At 39.8% G+C, this 21446-nt stretch overlaps 1 protein-coding gene across 2 annotated transcripts in view; it reads right to left on the bottom strand.

Moving 5' to 3' along the window:
* The window catches only part of PCCA (propionyl-CoA carboxylase subunit alpha), an 805290-nt gene that overhangs the window by 231577 nt on the left and 552267 nt on the right, over positions 1–21446 (bottom strand). For both annotated transcript variants that reach the window (XM_073569504.1, XM_073569503.1), the window contains exon 19: positions 8383–8485. In XM_073569504.1, coding sequence (XP_073425605.1) covers positions 8383–8485 — 103 coding nt within the window. The remainder of the gene's footprint in view (positions 1–8382; positions 8486–21446) is intronic.

Genomic DNA, 21446 nt, shown 5'->3' with positions numbered 1-21446 from the left:
CATAAATGCTCAGGAGGAGAACATAATTTTACCTATATATAAGTCACTAGTGCGACCACACTTAGAATACTGTGTACAGTTCTGGTCTCCGGTGTATAAGAAAGACATAGCTGAACTGGAGCGGGTGCAGAGAAGAGCGACCAAGATTATTAGGGAACTGGGGGGTCTGCAATACCAAGACAGGTTATTACACTTGGGCTTATTTAGTTTGGAGAATCGAAGGCTTAGGGGTGATCTTATTACAATGTATAAATATATGCGGGGACAATACCAAGACCTTTCTAATGATCTTTTTACTTTTAGACCTGTGACGGGGACAAGGGGGCATCATCTACGTCTGGAGGAAAGAAGGTTTAAGCATACTCACAGACACGGATTCTTTACTGTAAGAGCAGTGAGACTATGGAACTCTCTGCCATATGATGTTGTAATGAGTGATTCCCTACTAAAATTTAAGAGGGGACTGGATGCCTTTCTTGAAAAGTATAATATTACAGGGTATATACACTAGTCTCCTTAGTGTTGCGTTGATCCAGGGAGCTAGTCTGATGGCCGTATGTGGAGTCGGGAAGGAATTTTTTTCCCCAATGTGAAGCTTACTGTTTGCCACATGGGGTTTTTTGCCTTCCTCTGGATCAACATGTTAGGGCAAGTTAGGATAGGATATGGGTTGAACTAGATGGACTTAAAGTCTCCTTTCAACCTTAATTACTATGTTACTATGAATTTGTTCTAAGAAATAGAATTCCCTCCATCAGATCCTCCTTCATAGATGACCTCAAATTTGACCTAATAATTTTAAGGCTAGCGAAAACCACCTCTCTACACTAACTTGAGTTGGAGGCAAAGCCGTAACTACATGGGCAATATCTCTAACAATTTCCGGGTATAAAGGAATTGCCTCATGCACAGTCAGTATTGATGAACAGTTGAATTTTTCTATTTCTTTGAGAGCAAGTGAAACATTTTGCTGAAATATGGTCAATCTGCTTGCTATAGGAGATTCCCTGCTCCATTTCATCCAAATACTTGTCAAAATCAAACTCCTCATCTGATGAGGATGAAGATATGGCAGCAGTAGCACTGTCAGGAGCAAAGTCCTCTTGCGCCTGGCAGTCCTCCTGTAGGCCACTCATCCTAACTGCTACCCCAGTCAGAGCTTCTTTTCCTTTAGGTAAGCAGTATATGATGACTTGGGTCCACATAAACAGCTGCCAGAAAATTTTTATTTTCCAATAGCTTTGTCTCTCTCCGTTTAATTGAAGCAGAAATGCCATCTGCGATTAAACCTCCTCTTTGGGACAGGCAAAATAGCAAGTTCTTCCACTCCCTTATGAAAATGCCAGGAGTTAAATCCTCAGCTTGTAATTTTTTAGTCACGGTAAATGGGTGAGTAAGCAATTCCTTCAATTCAGCCACCTGTGTCCATTGACCTTCATTTAGGGTTACCTGAGGGTTCACTATATCTATAAGAAACGGTTTTAGTTCAAGCAATTGCTCAATCATTACATAAGTGCTGCCCCGAGTGGCTTGATCGACAATTGCCCCTTTCCCAGCACGTCTCTTCAAGATGGAATCAATTTTAGGGGTTCTGGCGGCAATAACTAATTTCCTCACTTTTCCAATCAGATTTCCAGCATCTCCCTCTTGCAGACTATCTCTTATTCCCAGCTGCAGCGTGTGCACAACTTTCTCACATTCTCCAGCTCGGGGCCCAGGAATCGGATCCTGTGCAGGGAAGGCACCCCTCCCCCTCCTCTCTCTGGTGAAGACGGCAGAAGACAGGACAGAGGAGGGGAGATTGCCCCCTGCAGTATGGAGCCGTTGCAGGACAAGAACACTGCAGCATACAAGTGAGTTTTGATAGGTGCATGCCCCTGCTTCTGGGGGGGGGGTCAGCTGCTCCCCCTGCCCCTCGCTGGCTACGGTCATGATTCACACACAGAGTTGTTGCGGATCCGTTTTTTGCAGTAAAATGCAGTGACTGTGCATCCCAGCAAAGTCATTGGGTGTCAAGATATGACATTCAGACACATTGTTTTGTGAGGATCTGTTTTTGGGCTGAATGAGCATGTTAGTTTGTGTGGCGTTTTTCTAATCTGCTTTGAAAACATTATCTACGAGCTCAAAAACCTTTCAGGTGATGCGGTTTTTTAAAAAGCTGATCTGCTTTTGCAGCTGAAAAACGTATCCTCAAAAAACGGAGCAAAAACGCTGTGTGTAAATGTAGCCTTAGGTCAGGAATAGAACAGCCATTTATAGGACATTTCATAACGTTCCCAAATTCCTATGAAAAAATATTCAGCACATTCTGCATTGAACCACTGTACCCAATTTATTATATATTTTAGGAGTCGGTCCATTTTATACCGACTCCACCAAAATGAGCACCGACTCCATGACTCAGACTCCGAATCAACAGCCCTGGTCCAAACCGCTGTGTTATACAGTTAGGTCCATATATATTTGGACAGAGACAACATTTTTCTAAGTTTGGTTCTAGACATTACCACAATGAATTTTAAACAAAACAATTCAGATGCAGTTGAAGTTCAGACTTTCAGCTTTTATTTGAGGGTATTCACATTAAAATTGGATGAAGGGTTTAGGAGTTTAGGTCCTTAAGATGTGCCACCCTGTTTTTAAAGGGAACAAAAGTCAATTGGACAATTGACTCCAAGGCTATTTCATGGACGGGTGTGGGCAATCCCTTCGTTATGTCATTCTCAATTAAGCAGATAAAAGGCTTGGAGTTGATTTGAGGTGTGGTGCATGCATTTGGAAGGTTTCGCTGTGAAGGAAACAAGCGGTCAAAGGAGCTCTCCATGCAGGTGAAACAAGCCATCCTTAAGCTGCAAAAACAGAAATACCCATCTGAGAAATTGCTACAACATTAGGAGTGGCAAAATATACAGTTTGGTACATCCTGAGAAAGCAAGCACTGGTGAACTCATCAGTGCAAAAAGACCTGGGCGCCCATGGAAGACAACAGTGGTGGATGATCACAGAATAATCTCCATGGTAAAGAGAAACCCCTTCACAACAGCCAACCAAGTGAACAACACTCTCCAGGAGGTAGGCGAATCAATATCCAAATCTACCATAAAGAGAAGACTGCATGAAAGCAAACACAGAGGGTTCACTGCACGGTGCAAGCCACTCAGAAGCTTCAAGAATAAAAAGGCTAGACTGGACTTTGCTAAAAACAGTCTACAAAAGCCAGCTCAGTTCTGGAAGAACATTCTTTGGACAGATGAAACCAAGATCAACCTCAACCAGAATGATAGAAAGAGAAAAGTATGGCGAAGGCGTGGTACAGCTCATGATCCAAAGCATACCACATCATCTGTAAAACACGGCGGAGGCAGTGTGATGGCTTGGGCATGCATGGCTTCCAGTGGCACTGGGTCACTAGTGTTTATTGATGATGTGACACAGGACAGAAGCAGCCGAATGAATTCTGAGGTATTCAGAGCCATACTGTATGCTCAGATCCAGCCAAATGCAGCCAAACTGATTGGTCGTCGTTTCATACTACAGATGGACAATGACCCAAAACAAAGCTAAAGCAACCCAGGAGTTTATTAAAGCAAAGAAGTGAAATATTCTTGAATGGCCAAGTCAGTCACCTGATCTCAACCCAATTGAGCATGCATTTCACTTGCTAAAGAATAAACTTCAGACAGAAAGCCCCACAAACAAACAGCAACTGAAAACCACCTTAGTGAAGGCCTGGCAGAGCATCAAAAAGGAGGAAACACAGCGTCTGGTGATGTCCATGAGTTCAAGACTTCAGGCAGTCATTGCCAACAAATGGTTTTCAACCAAGTAGTAGAAATGAACATTTTATTTACAATTATTTAATCTGTCCAATTACTTTTGGTCCCTTTAAAAACAGGGTGGCACATGTTAAGGAGCTGAAACTCCTAAACCCTTCATCCAATTTTAATGTGGATACCCTCAAATGAAAGATGAAAGTCTGAACTTCAACTGCATCTGAATTGTTTTGTTTAAAATTCATTGTGGTAATGTCTAGAACCAAAATCAGAAAAATGTTGTCTCTGTCCAAATATATATGGAACTAACTGTATATGTATTGATGCGGTAAATTTGCATTGTTCATTGAACCGGATTTACCTGCGTGATTAGAACGCAGCTATTTGTACGCAGCAAAAATACTCTGCTTCCAAAGTGCTGCTAATCCTGATTGTGGAAAGGTATCTTTAATCTTTATTACAATTATCCAATTTTGCTTCTTGTTGAATATGAAAGTCTTTCAATAAAAATTACAATTATTAAAAAAAAGATGTCAAATGATACTTTGCCCTATAACTAGTTGTTCTTGTCATAATAATGGTTGCCAACTTATCTAAGCATGTAACAGTCTTAACCTTCTCCAGTCACATGGACCTGCTTCACGACAGTCAACAACATCGTTTGTCCAAAAAAGCCATTAAAGCAGGCTACCTTACAACAAATCCAAGCAAAATCTGTATTAATGCAATGTATTTAACCTGGCATAATTCACTATAGTGCATTATGCATATGACTGCCATATTAATAATATTACAAAACAGCTTAACACTCAAAAGGCCGCACTATTCTCCAACTACTCATCAGTGGATTTGGATACTAAATGATCCCTTATAGAACAAAGCTACAATTTTTCCATAATAACAGTTGTACAAACAAAGAGAAACCAACATCAAAGAGCTGCGAGACAAGCAAACAAACACCCTTTTTCTTTGAAGGTACCCGTTTGAAGAGAAGTATTTTTCGTTATTGGCGGGTGAAATGAGAATTCAGCATTGAGAATTGGACCTCCAATCCCTGTGAAAGACTAATTAAATCCATGTGAAGTTCTGTGCCTGAAACACTTCCACACATTAAAGGAGAAGCTACTAGTTACACTTTTGAGTTGGCTGTAACAAAATATTTGGTCACAGACGATGCACGTTCACACTGCAGAAATCCTTCAGACACCAATGTAATTACTGATTATCAACTTTTTTTTTGCCATCAATATGGGACACAGCAATGTTAACAAATGCATCATCAACAGTTTAATTTATAATGAAGATAATCTTTATATATATGGCTGTGAAATCTCTCTTTATAACAGTCATTAGGCTTTTACTAAACTATTTAATCATAAGACGATGTACAGTGCAAACAAGTTGTAGAAAAAACAATTATATATTACAACTATATTGTAAACATTTTTTAGGAATGACCAATTAAATATCTAAAGAACAAACAGCTACAATCTTATTCTGGCTGTTAACTGTTAAATCTAGAACCTGCCATGGATGGCGCAACCATAGCCCACAGCCTTAAAGTGGTTGGCTACTATCTTTTCAATGATGACCTGTCCATATGACAGGCCATCAATCTCTGTCATTTGGGGGGGTGCCACCCAGCACCTTGCCGATCAGCTGTTACTGGCCCTGGACGCATATTTCTTGGATGCTGCTGGAATACAGCAGCTCCGTCATTTCTATAGTAGCCGTGACCGGACACTGCTGCTGTGTTCCGGCACCATCAGAGAACGTGCAGCCAGTAATGGCTGATCAGCGGCGCTGCTGGGTGTCACGCTCCCACAGTCAGACATTGATGACCTATCCTTAAGATAGGTGAACATATAATCCCTTTAAAAAAGAACTTTTAATAATCAATATTAAAAAACACCTTCCCAATGAAAAAAATGGCAAATGCCACAAATAGAAAAAGACCTATTCTGAGATGCTGCAAAGCCCTATACTAGGCCTATCTGATCTCTGCCTGTCTGTGGAGGTTGGCACCCTAAGCAACGATTTTTTGGCGCTCCACTCAATGAGGACTGTCCCTCACTCCCCTAACCAATCCCTAATCTCATAGGTAGGAAAACAATTTCATAATAGTGCTGAGATGAAAAATCAGAATGCCCTATATGTAATGCATGTAATCCCAGACAAATATAACTGAATAATGAAAACCAGATAAATCCACAACATGATAAATAGGGACCAACAATATGTTTAATAGACATCACGATAAACACCACATGTCCCAAACAAGGGGGCCATAAATACTGGGATAAAGATTAGAGAATGGCCACTTATGTGTTGAGACACCCCGACGCGTTTCCCCGCAGTAACGGTTCATCAGGAGGTATAGAAGATGCTGCTGATGTCCATAATGCCGGATACCATGATGTTGAATGATGGTATCTGCGGGCACTCTGGCTGGACTTAAATAAGCACCCAAGTAATCAAATGCTCCAATGAGCCCGCCTACCCAATCCTGGGCAGTTTAATCACATAGGAAAACAATTAATAGCAAGCTCCAATGTAAGAATACACCCAATAAAACCCCCGATGTGTGATACACTTACATGGATGTAACCGGAAGCGCAGTTCCCATGATTCTTGCAATCAGCAACCGGTGTGCGCTCCAGCCAGGAAGGCGTGCCCTCCAGCCTGGAACGCACACATAATTGTCATAGAAGTTCCAGCGCTCTGATATCACTTCTGGCATTATGCGCTCAAGCCTGGAATGCACGCCGCTTAGCAACGCCATGTATGAAGCGCCTCACTTCCTGTGCAAAGCGTTCCACTGTGGAACGCAAAAGACGTCACATTTTGGAGGCGTCATATGTGCCCACCCACAAGACGTGGTGCCTGATTAATACCGATAAATGACAGTAACAGGAATGTAGGCATATCTATAGCGGCACCACTACAGGGAACACTCCGGTAGCAGAACATATGAATGGGGTACATGTTGGCCGTTTCAGCGACATCAACTCCAATATGATTGAGCTGATTAAGCCAAGAATTAGGGGATGAAATATTGATAAGATCATTTTGAGACGCGAGTGTGAATGGATCTTCAGGCTACAGTCTCTCTCCCCTGATGGGATGAATGAGTATGTCCTATACCTGTTTTATATGAAAATTTCCTGATTGGCTAACTGTGTCCTGAAAGACTTAATAATGTATGTGGGGTACTTTATCAAAATGGTATATTAGAGCATATTGGTATGATAAGGCCAGATTGGTTGGCGATATCTGTATATATATTATTTTGAGTAATTTGTTAGGTTTATATATTTTTTGTCTCCACTGTTAATTTGTTCCCTGTAGTGGTGCCGCTATAGATATGCCTACATCCCTGTTACTGTGATTTATCAGTATTAATCAGGCGCCACGTCATGATGTGGGTGGGGCACATATGATGCCTCCAAGATGTGACGTCTTTTGCGTTCCACAGTGGAATGCTTTGCACAGGAAGTGAGGCGCTTCATGCATGGTGTTGCTAAGCGGCGTGTGTTCCAGGCTGGAGCGCATAGTGCTGGAAGTGACATCAGAGCGCCAGAACTTCAATGACTATTATGTGTGTTCCAGGCTGGAGCGCACGCCGGGTGCTGATTGCAAGAATCATGGGAACTGCGCTTCCGGTTACATCCATGTGAGTGTATCACACACCGGAGGTTTTATTGGGTGTATTCTAACATTAGAGGTTGCTATTAATTGTCTTCCTATGTGATTAAACCGCCCAGGATTGGGTAGGCGGGGCTCATTGGTGCATTTGATTACTTGGGTGCTTATTTAAGTCCAGCCAGAGTGACAGCCAATACCATCATTCAACATCATGGTATCCGATATTATGGACGTCAGCAGCATCTTCTATGCCTCCAGATGAACCGTTACGATGGGGAAACGCGTCGGGGTGTCTCTACGCATGATAAGTGACCATTCTCTAATCTTTATCCCAGTATTTATAGCCCCCTTGTTTGGGACAAGTGGTGTTTATTGTGATGTATATTAGACATATTGTTGGTCCCTATTTATCATGTTGTGTTTTTATCTGGTTTTTATTATTTAGTTATATTTGTCTGGGATTACATGCATTACATATAGGGCATTCTGATTTTTCATCTCTGCACTATTATGAAATTGTTTTCCTACTGATGAGATTAGGGATTGGTAGGGGAGTGAGGGACAGTCCTCGTTGACTGGGAGCACCAAAAAATCGTAGCTTAGGGTGCCAACCTCCACAGACAGGCAGAGATCAGATAGGCCTAGTATAGGGCTTTGCAGCATCTCAGAATAGGTCTTTTTCTATTTGTGGCATTTGCCAATTTTTTCACTGGGAAGGTGTTTTTTAATATTGATTATTAAAAGCTTTTTAACGGGATTATATGTTCACCATTTATGTTGATTCCTAAGAAATAGAGTCTTTTCCGGCCTATCCTGTCACTTCAGCTAGCTATTTATTATAATAGGTTACATTTTGCAAAAATCTTTACCCCAAAGATTATCTTTATACTAAAGACCAAATTATATTTTTAACATTTTCTCTGCAATGTTACCAATAAGTGATCGGTTCTAAAATACTTACAGAAAAATGATCCTTTAACATTGTAACCACGACGGAGTGAGAAGTGCCATCTAGGAATACAGACAGGTCCCAGCTTGTCACATCATTCTTAGCTACTGGGACTCTAGAATAAAGACACAGTGCAGTTCCATTAAACATTACTAATTTGGGGTCTCAAAAATATTATGAAAGAAACATCCTAATTAATCCATAACAACCACTAAGCTAGAGTGTTATCACTGGAAATACATATGGTATGAAATATTTTTGAATAAATACAGCACTTATTATTGAAATTCCAGACATTGTATAGCGGCCACCGTATTACCTTTCACCTGTAAATCAATCTTTGAACAGTTTGGAAGCATCATTATTCTGGACAATTGTATGCGAGACCATCAAGGAACGAATGTGTAAAGTACGTATTTAAATGTAAATGGACATTAAAATATCAATTGTGCTGCAGATAAATGGCAAAGAACACTTTTAATCACTCTTTTGACAGGCGAGACTGGAGCAAAGTTCATAGTATCCATGACAACCCTTGAAGTCTCGGTTGTGCGTTGTGCCGCGATACCTGCTGAGCCTTGCGTAAAGGTGTCTGGGATGCATTGGGATTGGATGAAGTCAGTCATCTGTTATCAGCCTCCTCTAATGTGCAGACATGACTATTCAGTGACACCTCTTAGCACCTCTTTTGGATTAGAAAGGCTGAGATTGGCTTCAGGGTGAAAATGATTACAATATTTGCAGTGCTGAGGGAGCATGCAACCCCGACAAGAGTTAATAAATCCTAAGCCCTATGTCTCCACTTCCAGTCTCCTCTACTGAATAAATTTGTATTATTCAGTAGTCACAGAAGCGTCCATTTCTTCATCTACCCAACCTCGCTAAAAGGAGGAAGAACACTGTGAACTAGAACCATCCACTTCTCCAATATACAGTTCAGCTACTGGACAGTCATAGCTGGAACAGCTCCTGAAAATTGGTCCATTTACAAGAGGATTCCTCATCCTGTAATGTGACGGAATACCTCTACAACAGGTCATCAAGTTAGGAATGGTGGGTGATGATTTTTTTTTTCTTTTCACCAGTGCAGGCACTGGATATACAGCGACCAAGCTCCCTGCATAAATGACTACCTGGGGCATAACCATGCAGGAAAAACAAGTAAGGAGAAGCAGTGCCAGTCAATGTGATGGCATACAATAGCCATGCACCAACATTTACTAACCTTAGGCTATGTTCACACGTTGCATTTTTTTAAATGCTTTTTTAAATGAAAATTTCCAGCTGCGTTTTATAGTACCAGCAAAGTCTATGATATTTCAGAAATCAATGCCTTGGGCTTTTGCAAAATGCAAGAAGTCACATATTTCAATGTTTTTTCAGCATTTTTTACCATTTGAAAGCAAAAAAAAACAAAAACACAGGTATCAGTTTTTGCAGCGTTTTAAGTGCCAAAATCTGATGAAGTAGAATCAGGTTTTTTTTTTTTAATGCACTAAATGTGATCAGCATGCACAAAAGAGATTAATGTACCTAGACAAAAATGGAGAATAAAAACACGCACAAAAGACTAAGCAAAACCTGTTTTTGAAGCTTCTTACTGCCAAGAGAACAGGTTTTGCCTGGGGGGAAAAAGCATCAAAAACGCAACAGGTGAAAATAGCCTAAAATGAGGACACAAACTCTTCAATGAGTATACACAACTGTTAAAAAGATGCCACTGAACAGTGGTCTCACGTGATCTCATGCGCAACACATAACTTCATACAGAAAAGTGATCAGCCAGCTAACCTTCACAGGTATAGTGCACGGACCAGTTCTGGTAGAACTACAGTATATTAAATTAAAACTTCAATTTTTTATTACAAGGGGTTGTACAAAGTTGGGGACAATTTGTTTTTTTCACTTACGATAATTGGTGCTAAAATTATTTTTGCAGTTGGGTTCAATTAAACACTTTGCACGGTATATTGCTGGCAGAGCTTGCAGCTCTTCTATGCCGCGTGTGCTGAGAGCAGTGTATGGGCTAAATAGTAACTGTGCGGGTCTGTACACTCCATTTTCAGATATGTGGCACATAGGCTAAAGCCCCTCATACACATTAACAATAATGTCTGCTGCACCTGCCAATACTAACAAATTAAGACAACACTAGTGTACACTGTGTTCCAAACTATTATGCAAATTGGATTTAAGTGTCCTAAAGATGTAATTTTTTGTTTTTCAAATAAACTCATAGATGGTATTGTGTATCAGGGCTCTTTGGATCACTGAAATCAATCTCAAACGCCTGTGATAATTAGTTTACAAGATGAGCTCAATTAAAGGAAAACTACTTAAGAATGATGTTCCACATTATTAAGCAGGGCACAGGTTTCAAGGAATTTAGGAAAGAAAAAGGATCTCTCTGCTGCTGAAAAGCATCAAATAGTGCAATGCCTTGGTCAAGAGATGAAAACATTAGATATTTCCCAAAAATTTAAACGTGATCATTGTACTGTTAAGAGATTTGTGGTTGATTCTGAGCCCAGACATGTTTGTGCTGATAAAGGCAGAATGAGGAAGGTTTCTGCCAGGCAAGTTCATCGGATTAAGAGAGTGGCTGCTAAAAAGCCATTACAAACCAGCAAACAGATATTTGAAGCTGCTGGTGCCTCTGGAGTCCCTCGAGCCTCAAAGTGTAGGATCCTTCAAAGGCTTGCTGTGGTGCATAAATCTACTATTCGGCAACCCCTAAACAGTGCTCACAAGCCGAAACGGTTTCAGTGGGCCCAGACATACATGAAGACTAATTTTCAAACAGTCTTGTTTACTGATGAGTGTCGAGCAACACTGGATGGTCCAGATGGATGGAGTAGTGGATGGTTGGTGGATGGCCACCATGTCCCAATAAGGCTGCGACGTCAGCAAGGAGGTGGAGGAGTCATGTTTTGGGCCGGAATCATGGGGAAACAGCTGGTAGGGCTCTTAAGGTTCCTGAAGGTGTGAAAATGACCTCTGCAAAGTATATAGAGTTTATGACTGACCGCTGTCTTCCATGGTATAAAAAGCAGAAACATGCCTTCAGGAACAAAATCATCTTCATGCATGACAATGCACCATCTCATGCTGCAAAGAATACCTCTGAGTCATTGACTGCTATGGGCATAAAAGGAGATGAACGCATGGTGTGGCCACTATCTTCCCCTGACCTCAACCCTATGGCTTGGTCCTTTGTGGGATGCATGTACAGTGGGGCAAAAAAGTATTTAGTCAGTCAGCAATAGTGCAAGTTCCACCACTTAAAAAGATGAGAGGCGTCTGTAATTTACATCATAGGTAGACCTCAACTATGGGAGACAAACTGAGAAAAAAAAATCCAGAAAATCACATTGTCTGTTTTTTTTTCATTTTATTTGCATATTATGGTGGAAAATAAGTATTTGGTCAGAAACAAAATTTCATCTCAATACTTTGTGATATATCCTTTGTTGGCAATGACAGAGGTCAAACGTTTTCTGTAAGTCTTCACAAGGTTGCCACACACTGTTGTTGGTATGTTGGCCCATTCCTCCATGCAGATCTCCTCTAGAGCAGTGATGTTTTTGGCTTTTCGCTTGGCAACACGGACTTTCAACTCCCTCCAAAGGTTTTCTATAGGGTTGAGATCTGGAGACTGGCTAGGCCACTCCAGGACCTTGAAATGCTTCTTACGAAGCCACTCCTTCGTTGCCCTGGCGGTGTGCTTTGGATCATTGTCATGTTGAAAGACCCAGCCACGTTTCATCTTCAATGCCCTTGCTGATGGAAGGAGGTTTGCACTCAAAATCTCACGATACATGGCCCCATTCATTCTTTCATGTACCCGGATCAGTCGTCCTGGCCCCTTTGCAGAGAAACAGCCCCAAAGCATGATGTTTCCACCACCATGCTTTACAGTAGGTATGGTGTTTGATGGATGCAACTCAGTATTCTTTTTCCTCCAAACACGACAAGTTGTGTTTCCACCAAACAGTTCCAGTTTGGTTTCATCAGACCATAGGACATTCTCCCAAAACTCCTCTGGATCATCCAAATGCTCTCTAGCAAACTTCAGACGGGCCCGGACATGTACAGGCTTAAGCAGTGGGACACGTCTGGCACTGCAGGATCTGAGTCCATGGTGCGTAGTGTGTTACTTATGGTAGGCCTTGTTACATTGGTCCCAGCTCTCTGAAGTTCATTCACTAGGTCCCCCCGCGTGGTTCTGGGATTTTTGCTCACCGTTCTTGTGATCATTCTGACCCCACGGGGTGGGATTTTGCGTGGAGCACCAGATCGAGGGAGATTGTCAGTGGTCTTGTATGTCTTCCATTTTATAATTATTGCTCCCACAGTTGATTTCTTCACTCCAAGCTGGTTGGCTATTGCAGATTCAGTCTTCCCAGCCTGGTGCAGGGCTACAATTTTGTTTCTGGTGTCCTTTGACAGCTCTTTGGTCTTCATCATAGTGGAGTTTGGAGACAGACTGTTTGAGGGTGTGCACAGGTGTCTTTTTATACTGATAACAAGTTTAAACAGGTGCCATTACTACAGGTAATGAGTGGAGGAAAGAGGAGACTCTTAAAGAAGAAGTTACAGGTCTGTGAGAGCCAGAAATCTTGATTGCTTGTTTCTGACCAAATACTTATTTTCCACCATAATATGCAAATAAAATGAAAAAAAACCAGACAATGTGATTTTCTGGATTTTTTTTTCTCAGTTTGTCTCCCATAGTTGAGGTCTACCTATGATGTAAATTACAGACGCCTCTCATCTTTTTAAGTGGTGGAACTTGCACTATTGCTGACTGACTAAATACTTTTTTTCCCCACTGTATATATAGTGCAGAGCAGCCCGCCTGCTAATATTATGGGCATGATCAATAGGCTGCTCAGACACTTGTGCCTCACATTTATCAGTGTGACTTATGCCTTATGCAAGCCTCTTCTGTGTGCAGTTTTTCCACTGGGCAGCCAGACCACAATTGGTTACTGGCTGTCCTTATCAGTGGAATGCACCTGTGCTGCCCCAACCTTTATCAATGGGGCTCTGCTGCATCCTGCCAGTGCATCAGTCAGGGCTTGGTGAGTTACCTTTCAAATGATTTTTTTGGGATTTTTTTTTCTTATTAGTGTTTAGAACCTTTGGAGTATCATCAAGCAAAAGATCTATGAGGGTGGGAGGCAGTTCACATCAAGACAGCAGCTCTGGGAGGCTATTCTGACTTCATGCAAAGAAATACAAGCAGAAACTCTCCAAAAACTCACAATTTCAATGGATGCAAGAATTGTGAAGGTGACATCACAGAAGGGTTCCTATGTTAACATGTAACTTGGCCTGTTAGGATGTTTTGAAGTTAAATAGCTTTTTTGTTCAGTGAATGTGACCTCCTAATGCTGCAAATTCCACAAATGAGCATTTTCAGTTCTTTAAAACATATCAAATGTTTAGAAATTCTAATGTGCCTAATAATTTGGAACAGTGCAATTTGAGTTTTTATTCATTTTGGAGATTATACTGTTATCATTGAGAGGTTTCTTCAATAAAATTTGATGTATACTCTAACCGGTGATGACCTTTATTAGACTGACTGTCATTTGTACCGACCAATTAGGAAAATCAGAGAAAAATATAATTTGCTTAATAATTTGGAACACAGTGTATATAGGATGCCAGTCAACTGATTTTCAGAGATGTCGATTGGGCATTTCCAATTTCATACTGCAAATCATTTTTGACTCCTGGAGATAAGCCGGAAGTAGAAATGTCTGTCAGCGACTTTCATATAGAGAACGCATGAGTGCAAGGCCAAATGAGAGAAAATGGAGATGGCAGTCAACTGAATGATTGGCCAAGGCACTGTTCAGCCAACAACTATCTAACAGGGGCTGTAAATTGTTATATGTGCATGCTACATATAAGAGCTTTGAACTTCAAAGCAGTGTTCTGAATGATCGGTGTGGGTCTCAGGACCCGGAAATCCACAAATCTGCATCTATTTGCAGTGTCTAAAATCTATTCTATTATTTCTAAATACTGTTTTTCGGTGATTCCTTTGTATCCCCATTCATACTGCATCCACATGCACAAATGATACACCATTTGAAAGGTAAACTTGCCCCCTTCAGCAAGAAAATAGCCAAACAAACCACACATCCACGATTTGATCACAAAGTACAGTTTAAACATTAATTTTCATAAACCTGCAGTAAGGAAAAATGACCTGCAGGTGTCACCACAGTACCCCAAAGCACACTACCAACACATTTGTAAACATGCACTGCTTTTTCGATGATTACTTCGCCCGACACATACCATTTGAAAGGTAAACTTCCTCCCTTCGGCAAGAAAACAGCCAAACAAACCACACATTTACAATTTTATCACTAAGTACAGTTTAAACATTCATTTTCATAAACCTGCAGTAAGACACAATGACCTGCATGTGGCACCTCAACCGGAAAACATTTTTTGGCCTCTAGTTATCAAAACAATTTATTGTATTACCAATCTACATATATAAATACCTGTGTTCTTCAGCTCATGAAATACATTTACATTTGACCAGCTTGCTTTTTCTGAAATTGCCTGCGCCCCCGATAACCAATGTGCGAACATTTCGCACGGGTCAAGCTAGTATATAAAAATACATTTTTAATGAAAGTTACACTTTAACTGAAAATCTATCAATTAGTGATCTTGTACTACCATGGTAGTTTGTAACTGTTATCTGTTTTTTCCGAGTTCCTCTCAGCTGATTGTTTCCTGCACATACAACTTTGATGTGGTTTGTTGTAATAAAACATTGTGTAAAAGCAAAATGTTTTATGAAACCCAATTGAAAATTATTTTTAACCCCAAAAACATGCATTTAAAGAGTAACTAAACCTTTGATTCATTTTTTCATATCTATTTTTTTGTTCTCTTAATTGCAAGGAGATTGCTGGTGTCAAAATCCTGAGACTCCATTGATCACTCAAAATACCCCTGTGAAGTGCGCAGATAAAGAGACCATCTGACTGATCTGCTTGCAATTAAGAGGACTAAAAAAATTAAAAGAATATCAAAGGTTTAGTTATTCTTTAAGTTAAAAAAAAGTCTCCAATGGTAGACAACCTCTTTAAAGGGAACCTGACAGCTGATACATGTTGCAAAAGGATCGAGTCACAAAAAGAAACTAGTCCTACAGGTGGGTCCCAGGTGGCTTCTCCTGGCCTGCTGCACTGGATTGAGACACACAGGAAGATACCCTTCATTCAAGAGGAAAGTGTTGGGAGAAGCCTCCGGGTACCTGTCTTGTCTGACTATCTTTCATGCGGCTTGGTCCCTAGCAGCATTTAAAGTATGGTTTTCTCTGAAATGCCTCAAAAGCTAAAGGCATTGTCCAAGTATGGTTTTCTCTGAAATGCCTCAAAAGTTAAAGGCATTGTCCACTACTAGGACAAACCCTTCTTGAACTAAATGTTTGGCCCCAACAAAAATAGAAAAGGCTATATTCACCTGTGCTGGCGCCGTTCCAGCAGTGTCAGCACTCGCGGTCCCAAAGCTCTCATGTGGTGTAGTGACCTGCACCAAATCAGCACTGGGATCAACTGCAGCCCAGACTTCCTCTTAATGCTCAATCTGTACAAAGGCAGAGACAGTGATGCCAGCACTGATTGTATGTTGGGGTTATATGTCACTACACCGCTCAAGAGCGCCAGGACAATGAGTGGAACGGCGCCAGCACAAGAGGATAGGATAGTATAGCTTTTCTTATTTTATCAAGGCCAAACATTTAGTTCAAGAAGGGGTTGTCCTATTGGTGGACAACCCCTTTAAATATACCTGGCTAAACTCATACTGCCAGTGTCTGATACATGTGGTCTTTAAAATCATTTAAGATACATACCAAGTTTGTAGCAAGTTACTGTAGACAGGTTTCAGACTAAAACTTGTCAACGGAGAACCTTTTCTGGATCTCAAACTGTGTTCTTAATAAACATTGCAGTTTTATTCTATGCTAGTGTTAAACATTTCTCTTCAAATTACCTGGATCTAAAATGATCCTAAAACCTGAAATGTGAGCAATTTTCAGCAACAATAAAATGATGTATAAAATTCTGAAGACAACCCTTGTACACGACCCATGCATCTAGTATCTTGGCTCACAAATTTTTGAGAGGTGTCTAGTATAGAACATATATAAAGTTGATTAACATTGTCACCAAGGTCATGTAGATTATTAGGCCTTGGACCAATGTCAATCCAACAAACCAATACTGCTGGTAGTATTCAAATAAGTGAATTTTTCCAATAGCTTTAACTCTGAAAAGCGCAGGATGCAACATGTCATAAAAACCACCAAAGCTTGTAGACGTTTCATATATACATGAAATGGTCTCTTTTTATTTTCTGGACTTCTGTGGAAAACTAGAGATATTTTCCTTCCCCCAATTATTAGAATGATTGCTTGCTTTTTACAAAATAATGTGCAGATCTTTAGTTGAATTAACGCAGCAATGATGCGCCCCAGAGATAATGGTTGCATTGGAATACTATGCACTCTTTCAATGGCAAATATCCCTTGAAAAACTCTTTAAAAGCCAGGTTTCAAAATAGGTTACAGACTCCCCGCTGTCCAACTTTTCTTCAATCCCAACAAGACGCATGTTGTTTCTTCTGAGTTTATTTTCCAGATCATCTGTTTTATTCTAGAGCATGCCTATATTCTACGCATTCTTTTGGATGATAGCAAGTTGATCTTCTGTAAATCACTCTACCTTCAGCTTCTTTTATCCTCTTTCACCCGTTGTAGAGCTCACCTTATCAGGGACATATCCTCTAAGTCCTCCCATGTATACATTCAAAGATGCAAGGAGTTTATTAGAGTGAAACTGTCGCAAATACATCACATATAGTTGGGTCTGCTTACAGGGACTCACCATGTCCATTTCTCAATTCAAAATCTACTAGTTCACTGTGACTGTTGTCAGGCAGATCTACAGGAAAGGCAGGATGGGTATTATTGGAACAGAGTAGGATGGGTATTATTGGAACTGGAAGGAGAGGCATCTCAGGTCCCTGGAGAAGCACACAGGCAACGTGTTCCAAGCGAACAGCAAACTCCAATGCGCTGTCTTTATCTAATGACTCCAAAGGTGCCACTATGTTAGATGGTCCGATTCCACAACTCACTCTCTTTCCCATCGTACAGGTTTCCATTCCCACAACCTCCTTCTGGTCACCAAGGGGATACCTTAAAGAGGTGTTTCCAGATGGATATGGCCAGTTATTAAACGATGACATCGTGATTGATGAAGGATTTTTGCAGTAGCTTCTGTGGACACATCTCTTTGATAGTCATGCCCTCCAATACTGGTGTTATTAATTTGTTGCCAAATCATCAAAATGCTTGTTGTGCTTTGGTCTGAATTTATCTTCACTATCAAATAAACCGTGATGAAGTTATGATTGGGTCTTTATTATATTCCATATTACTCAATATAGATCCACATAAATAAATATAATGAAGTGTCATTTCGCTTTAATTTGGCAAAAATGTATATGGTGTAGTTGCATTAAATTAGCAGTATCGCTATATGACTAATAGAAGAATATTTTTAAGCCCAAGGTTCAAATAGAGAATACAAATAAAATATATTTCATAATCCATAATAGTAATACAGTGTTCAAAAATGTAAACCTCATAGGGTGAAAATGACTGCCGTGTTTTCATTCCACACAATTTCTGAATTAGTTTTGTGGAATTTATTTACATATGTATTATCATAACACAAAGACAAATTATGAAGTCTATAAAAGTGGTGCAATTAGGAATGCTGTAATAAAAGCAAACTATTGCCTTAAAACAATAGTAAAGAGTGAACCAGTCATTAAGAAATTCATCATCACAGCACTAGCAGCAGGTGGCATGTAAAATGATCAAGAATAATGTGCCGAGTTCTGTGGCAAGTAAGGTCAGTTTCACATAGAAATCCCTGTTGGAATAAAGACAGAGGGATAAAAAGAGGGGGAACCTTGAGTATGTGGGCCATTCATCTGAACCAAATTCAGAGAATTTCTGGAGCTGTGAAATATGTTATGCAAGCGCATAGATGTATTCAGTGGGGGTAGACTAAACCAAGCTACACTATGACTACAAAGCAGCCCTCCCATGGTTCATGAATAAGTCGAGGAAATGATCAGGGGTTTTGGGGGGGGTGAGATGTTTAGACAGATGGCCCACTTAAAATGCCTGGGACAGGGCATAAGTAATTTTAATGAAACTTTAGATCTACCCTTTTTATTTCCTTTCAACCCCACCCTAAATGTTAAAGACATACAAACAGACATGTAATAATATGCCATCGATTTTGAAATACAATATAAAATAAAGATGACTTTTGTGCCCTGGTGATAATAAATTCATATGTATGGAGAACATTTCAGAGACCCTTCAACTAGCTACATGAATACAAAACATGGAATTGCTAGATTAAAGGAATTCTTCACATAAAAACGAACAAGCCAAAAACAACACAAAACTAGCTTTGCTATCGAACTACTTTCAACATAAAAGTTCATCACATTGTATAAAGATGAAAGTCTGGTATTTGCACTATTCTTCTCAATCCACAAAACTAAAATCAAACTGATTTCTAGAGACTGTTCGGTGTGTCCTTAATCTAAAGGCAATGACACAGTCACCTATGAATATTTCAATTTGAAAGAGGATAGAAAAATCTTTCCAAAAGTACTATTGTCTTCTGTGAAGTTCCTCTTCTAGCAAGAGGGCTATATTTCAGCAGAAGAATAAAAAATGTATTATAGAAACAGAAAAAGTCATGAGCCGTTAGAGTTGACAATCGAATTGTACACATTCACCCAACAAGTTTCTTTCCCAATTCCTATATCAATTACCAGGAAACAATTGCTTAGAATCAAATTTGGCTTTTGTGGTTATGGATATTTATATAATCACATTACTTTACAGTTTTGTTTTTGTTTCTTTTCCACCCCAAAACATTTAGGTTTGTTTTTTCAACTGAACTATAGATTATAGGCAACATTAAAAGGTTGAAAAGGTTCTCAAACGGTTTCTTTTTGGCATGATTTTTTTCTATGACAAAAACCTGTCATTTTAACAGGTTTGTGTAGACTTTTTATAACCACTGTATATGTACACACAGTACAAAAATCATTGAGAAATCTATGGACGAAAAGTTTAAAGTGATGACTAGGTCTTCAAATTCACCAGAACTCAGTTTGATGGGATATGCTGCTAACTTCTTGGCATCAGAGGATCCACATGACAATTTTCAAGTACTTGTTGAGTTTGTACTTTGACAAGTCAGAACAATATGAACCTGAAATGTACCTCAAACATGTTGGAGCCAGGGGGCAGTCCCAAATACCAAGTGATGTCCGGGGAAACTCTGGGCCATATTCGCTGACTGCCACTCAGTAAATGCACTCAAACATTAGTCTGTGGTGCCATAAAGAGTTTAGCTGAATTAGGAAGCAAGAAAAAGGAAAAAGGGGAGTTTCCCCAAGATTTTGTTCCTCTAGCTCCCTTACCGCTCCCCTCCTTAGACAACACAGGTATAATGTAAAGTTAGGTAGGCGACAAGAAAGCCAATACAACTATACACCTATTGATGAAGTGCAATGGCGAGAACAAGAGGCTAGGACAAGGCAACACAGACACTAATGTGTCATAGACTTTGGGGATGTGTCTGCAAAGTTAGCAAAAATAAATCAGGCAGAAGATTATAATGTTATGGCTGATAAGCATACATAAACAAATTGAAAAAAAAAACAGATCGATCACTTATCTAGAGTCACACTTTGTTTAGCTTCATATTCTTAAATTTATGTAAAATAAGGAATTTTACTTCTATTTACATGGTGCTTTACAATATAGCTCTACAATTATTGTTGACTGATATTAACCATATTACCTATACGAAAAAATAATTATTTTATGAAAGTTGTACTGGCAAAAACTAAAAAAATATAAAAGTATATTATATATACATATGCACACACATACATAGATATATATACAAACATACATACACAAACTGTGCGCACAGCCTTAAGGCAGGTATTCTGACCATTTAATTTTTATGCACATTCTCAAATGACAAGCTATAAAAACATGGATGCTTATTGCATGAAGCAGGTCAGGTTATGTGTATTTGTGCATGTGTAAAATTATTTCAGGGAGGCTGTGGTTTAAGGATATCACCACCCTTCATCAAGTTGTGCATAATTAGGCAGCTTGCTTTCAGCAGGCATCATAAGCCAAAAGAGAGATTTAACGGACTATAAAAAATTGTTAAAAGTCTTACAAAAAGATGCAGCACAGAAATATATAAAGTTTTGTTGCAAGTAGTCAAGAGGGTAGCAAAAAAGTATTAAGAAAAAAGACACATGTAGACTATGGGCGCAAATTGCGCATTTGCTTGCAGAAATTTCTGCAAGGTTTCTACATCTATGCGCGTTTTTGCATGCATTTTTTCATGCGTTTTTGTAAATCCATAGAGCTAAATAGATATATTTAAAAAAAAAAAAAATAAATAAATTGTTCAACCCCTTCTTTTTCATACCATATTTATAATGTTTACACACACAAAACAAATATATGGTAAGTGAAGATATATATATTATATATATCCTATCTCCATATACCTAATTTGGATGTGTCCGTGTGTCTGTGCACAATGAGTCGTCCACAGCCCAACCGTCTGTCTGGGTGCAAAGAGTCATCCACAGCTCAACAGTAACTTAGGTATCCATAGTTACTACCACTAGCAGCTAACTGACTATATGCGTGGGCGTAACCATGGATACCTAAGTACTGTAAGGCCCTGTACAGGAGTTAAGTGACATATCTAATAAGGAGAGAAGCTCTCCCTGGTGACGAGTTAAGGCATAAGGCTTTTTTGAAAGTTAGCCTGTGAGGCAACATAGTGAGGCAACACTGTGTGGCAACATTGCAAAGATGGATCAAATTGATCGCACTGCTGCACGTAGAGAAGAGAATCGCAGACTGATGCATAACTTGCGTTTATAAGGCAAGAAATCCCACT

The sequence above is a fragment of the Dendrobates tinctorius genome, unplaced genomic scaffold (genome assembly GCF_039654945.1).
Source record: "Dendrobates tinctorius isolate UK_male_01 unplaced genomic scaffold, ASM3965494v1 ptg000026l, whole genome shotgun sequence".
In the NCBI taxonomy this organism is placed as follows: domain Eukaryota; kingdom Metazoa; phylum Chordata; class Amphibia; order Anura; family Dendrobatidae; genus Dendrobates; species Dendrobates tinctorius.
The sequence above is the reverse complement of the archived record's forward strand: the minus strand, read 5'-3'. Positions and strand labels throughout refer to the sequence as shown.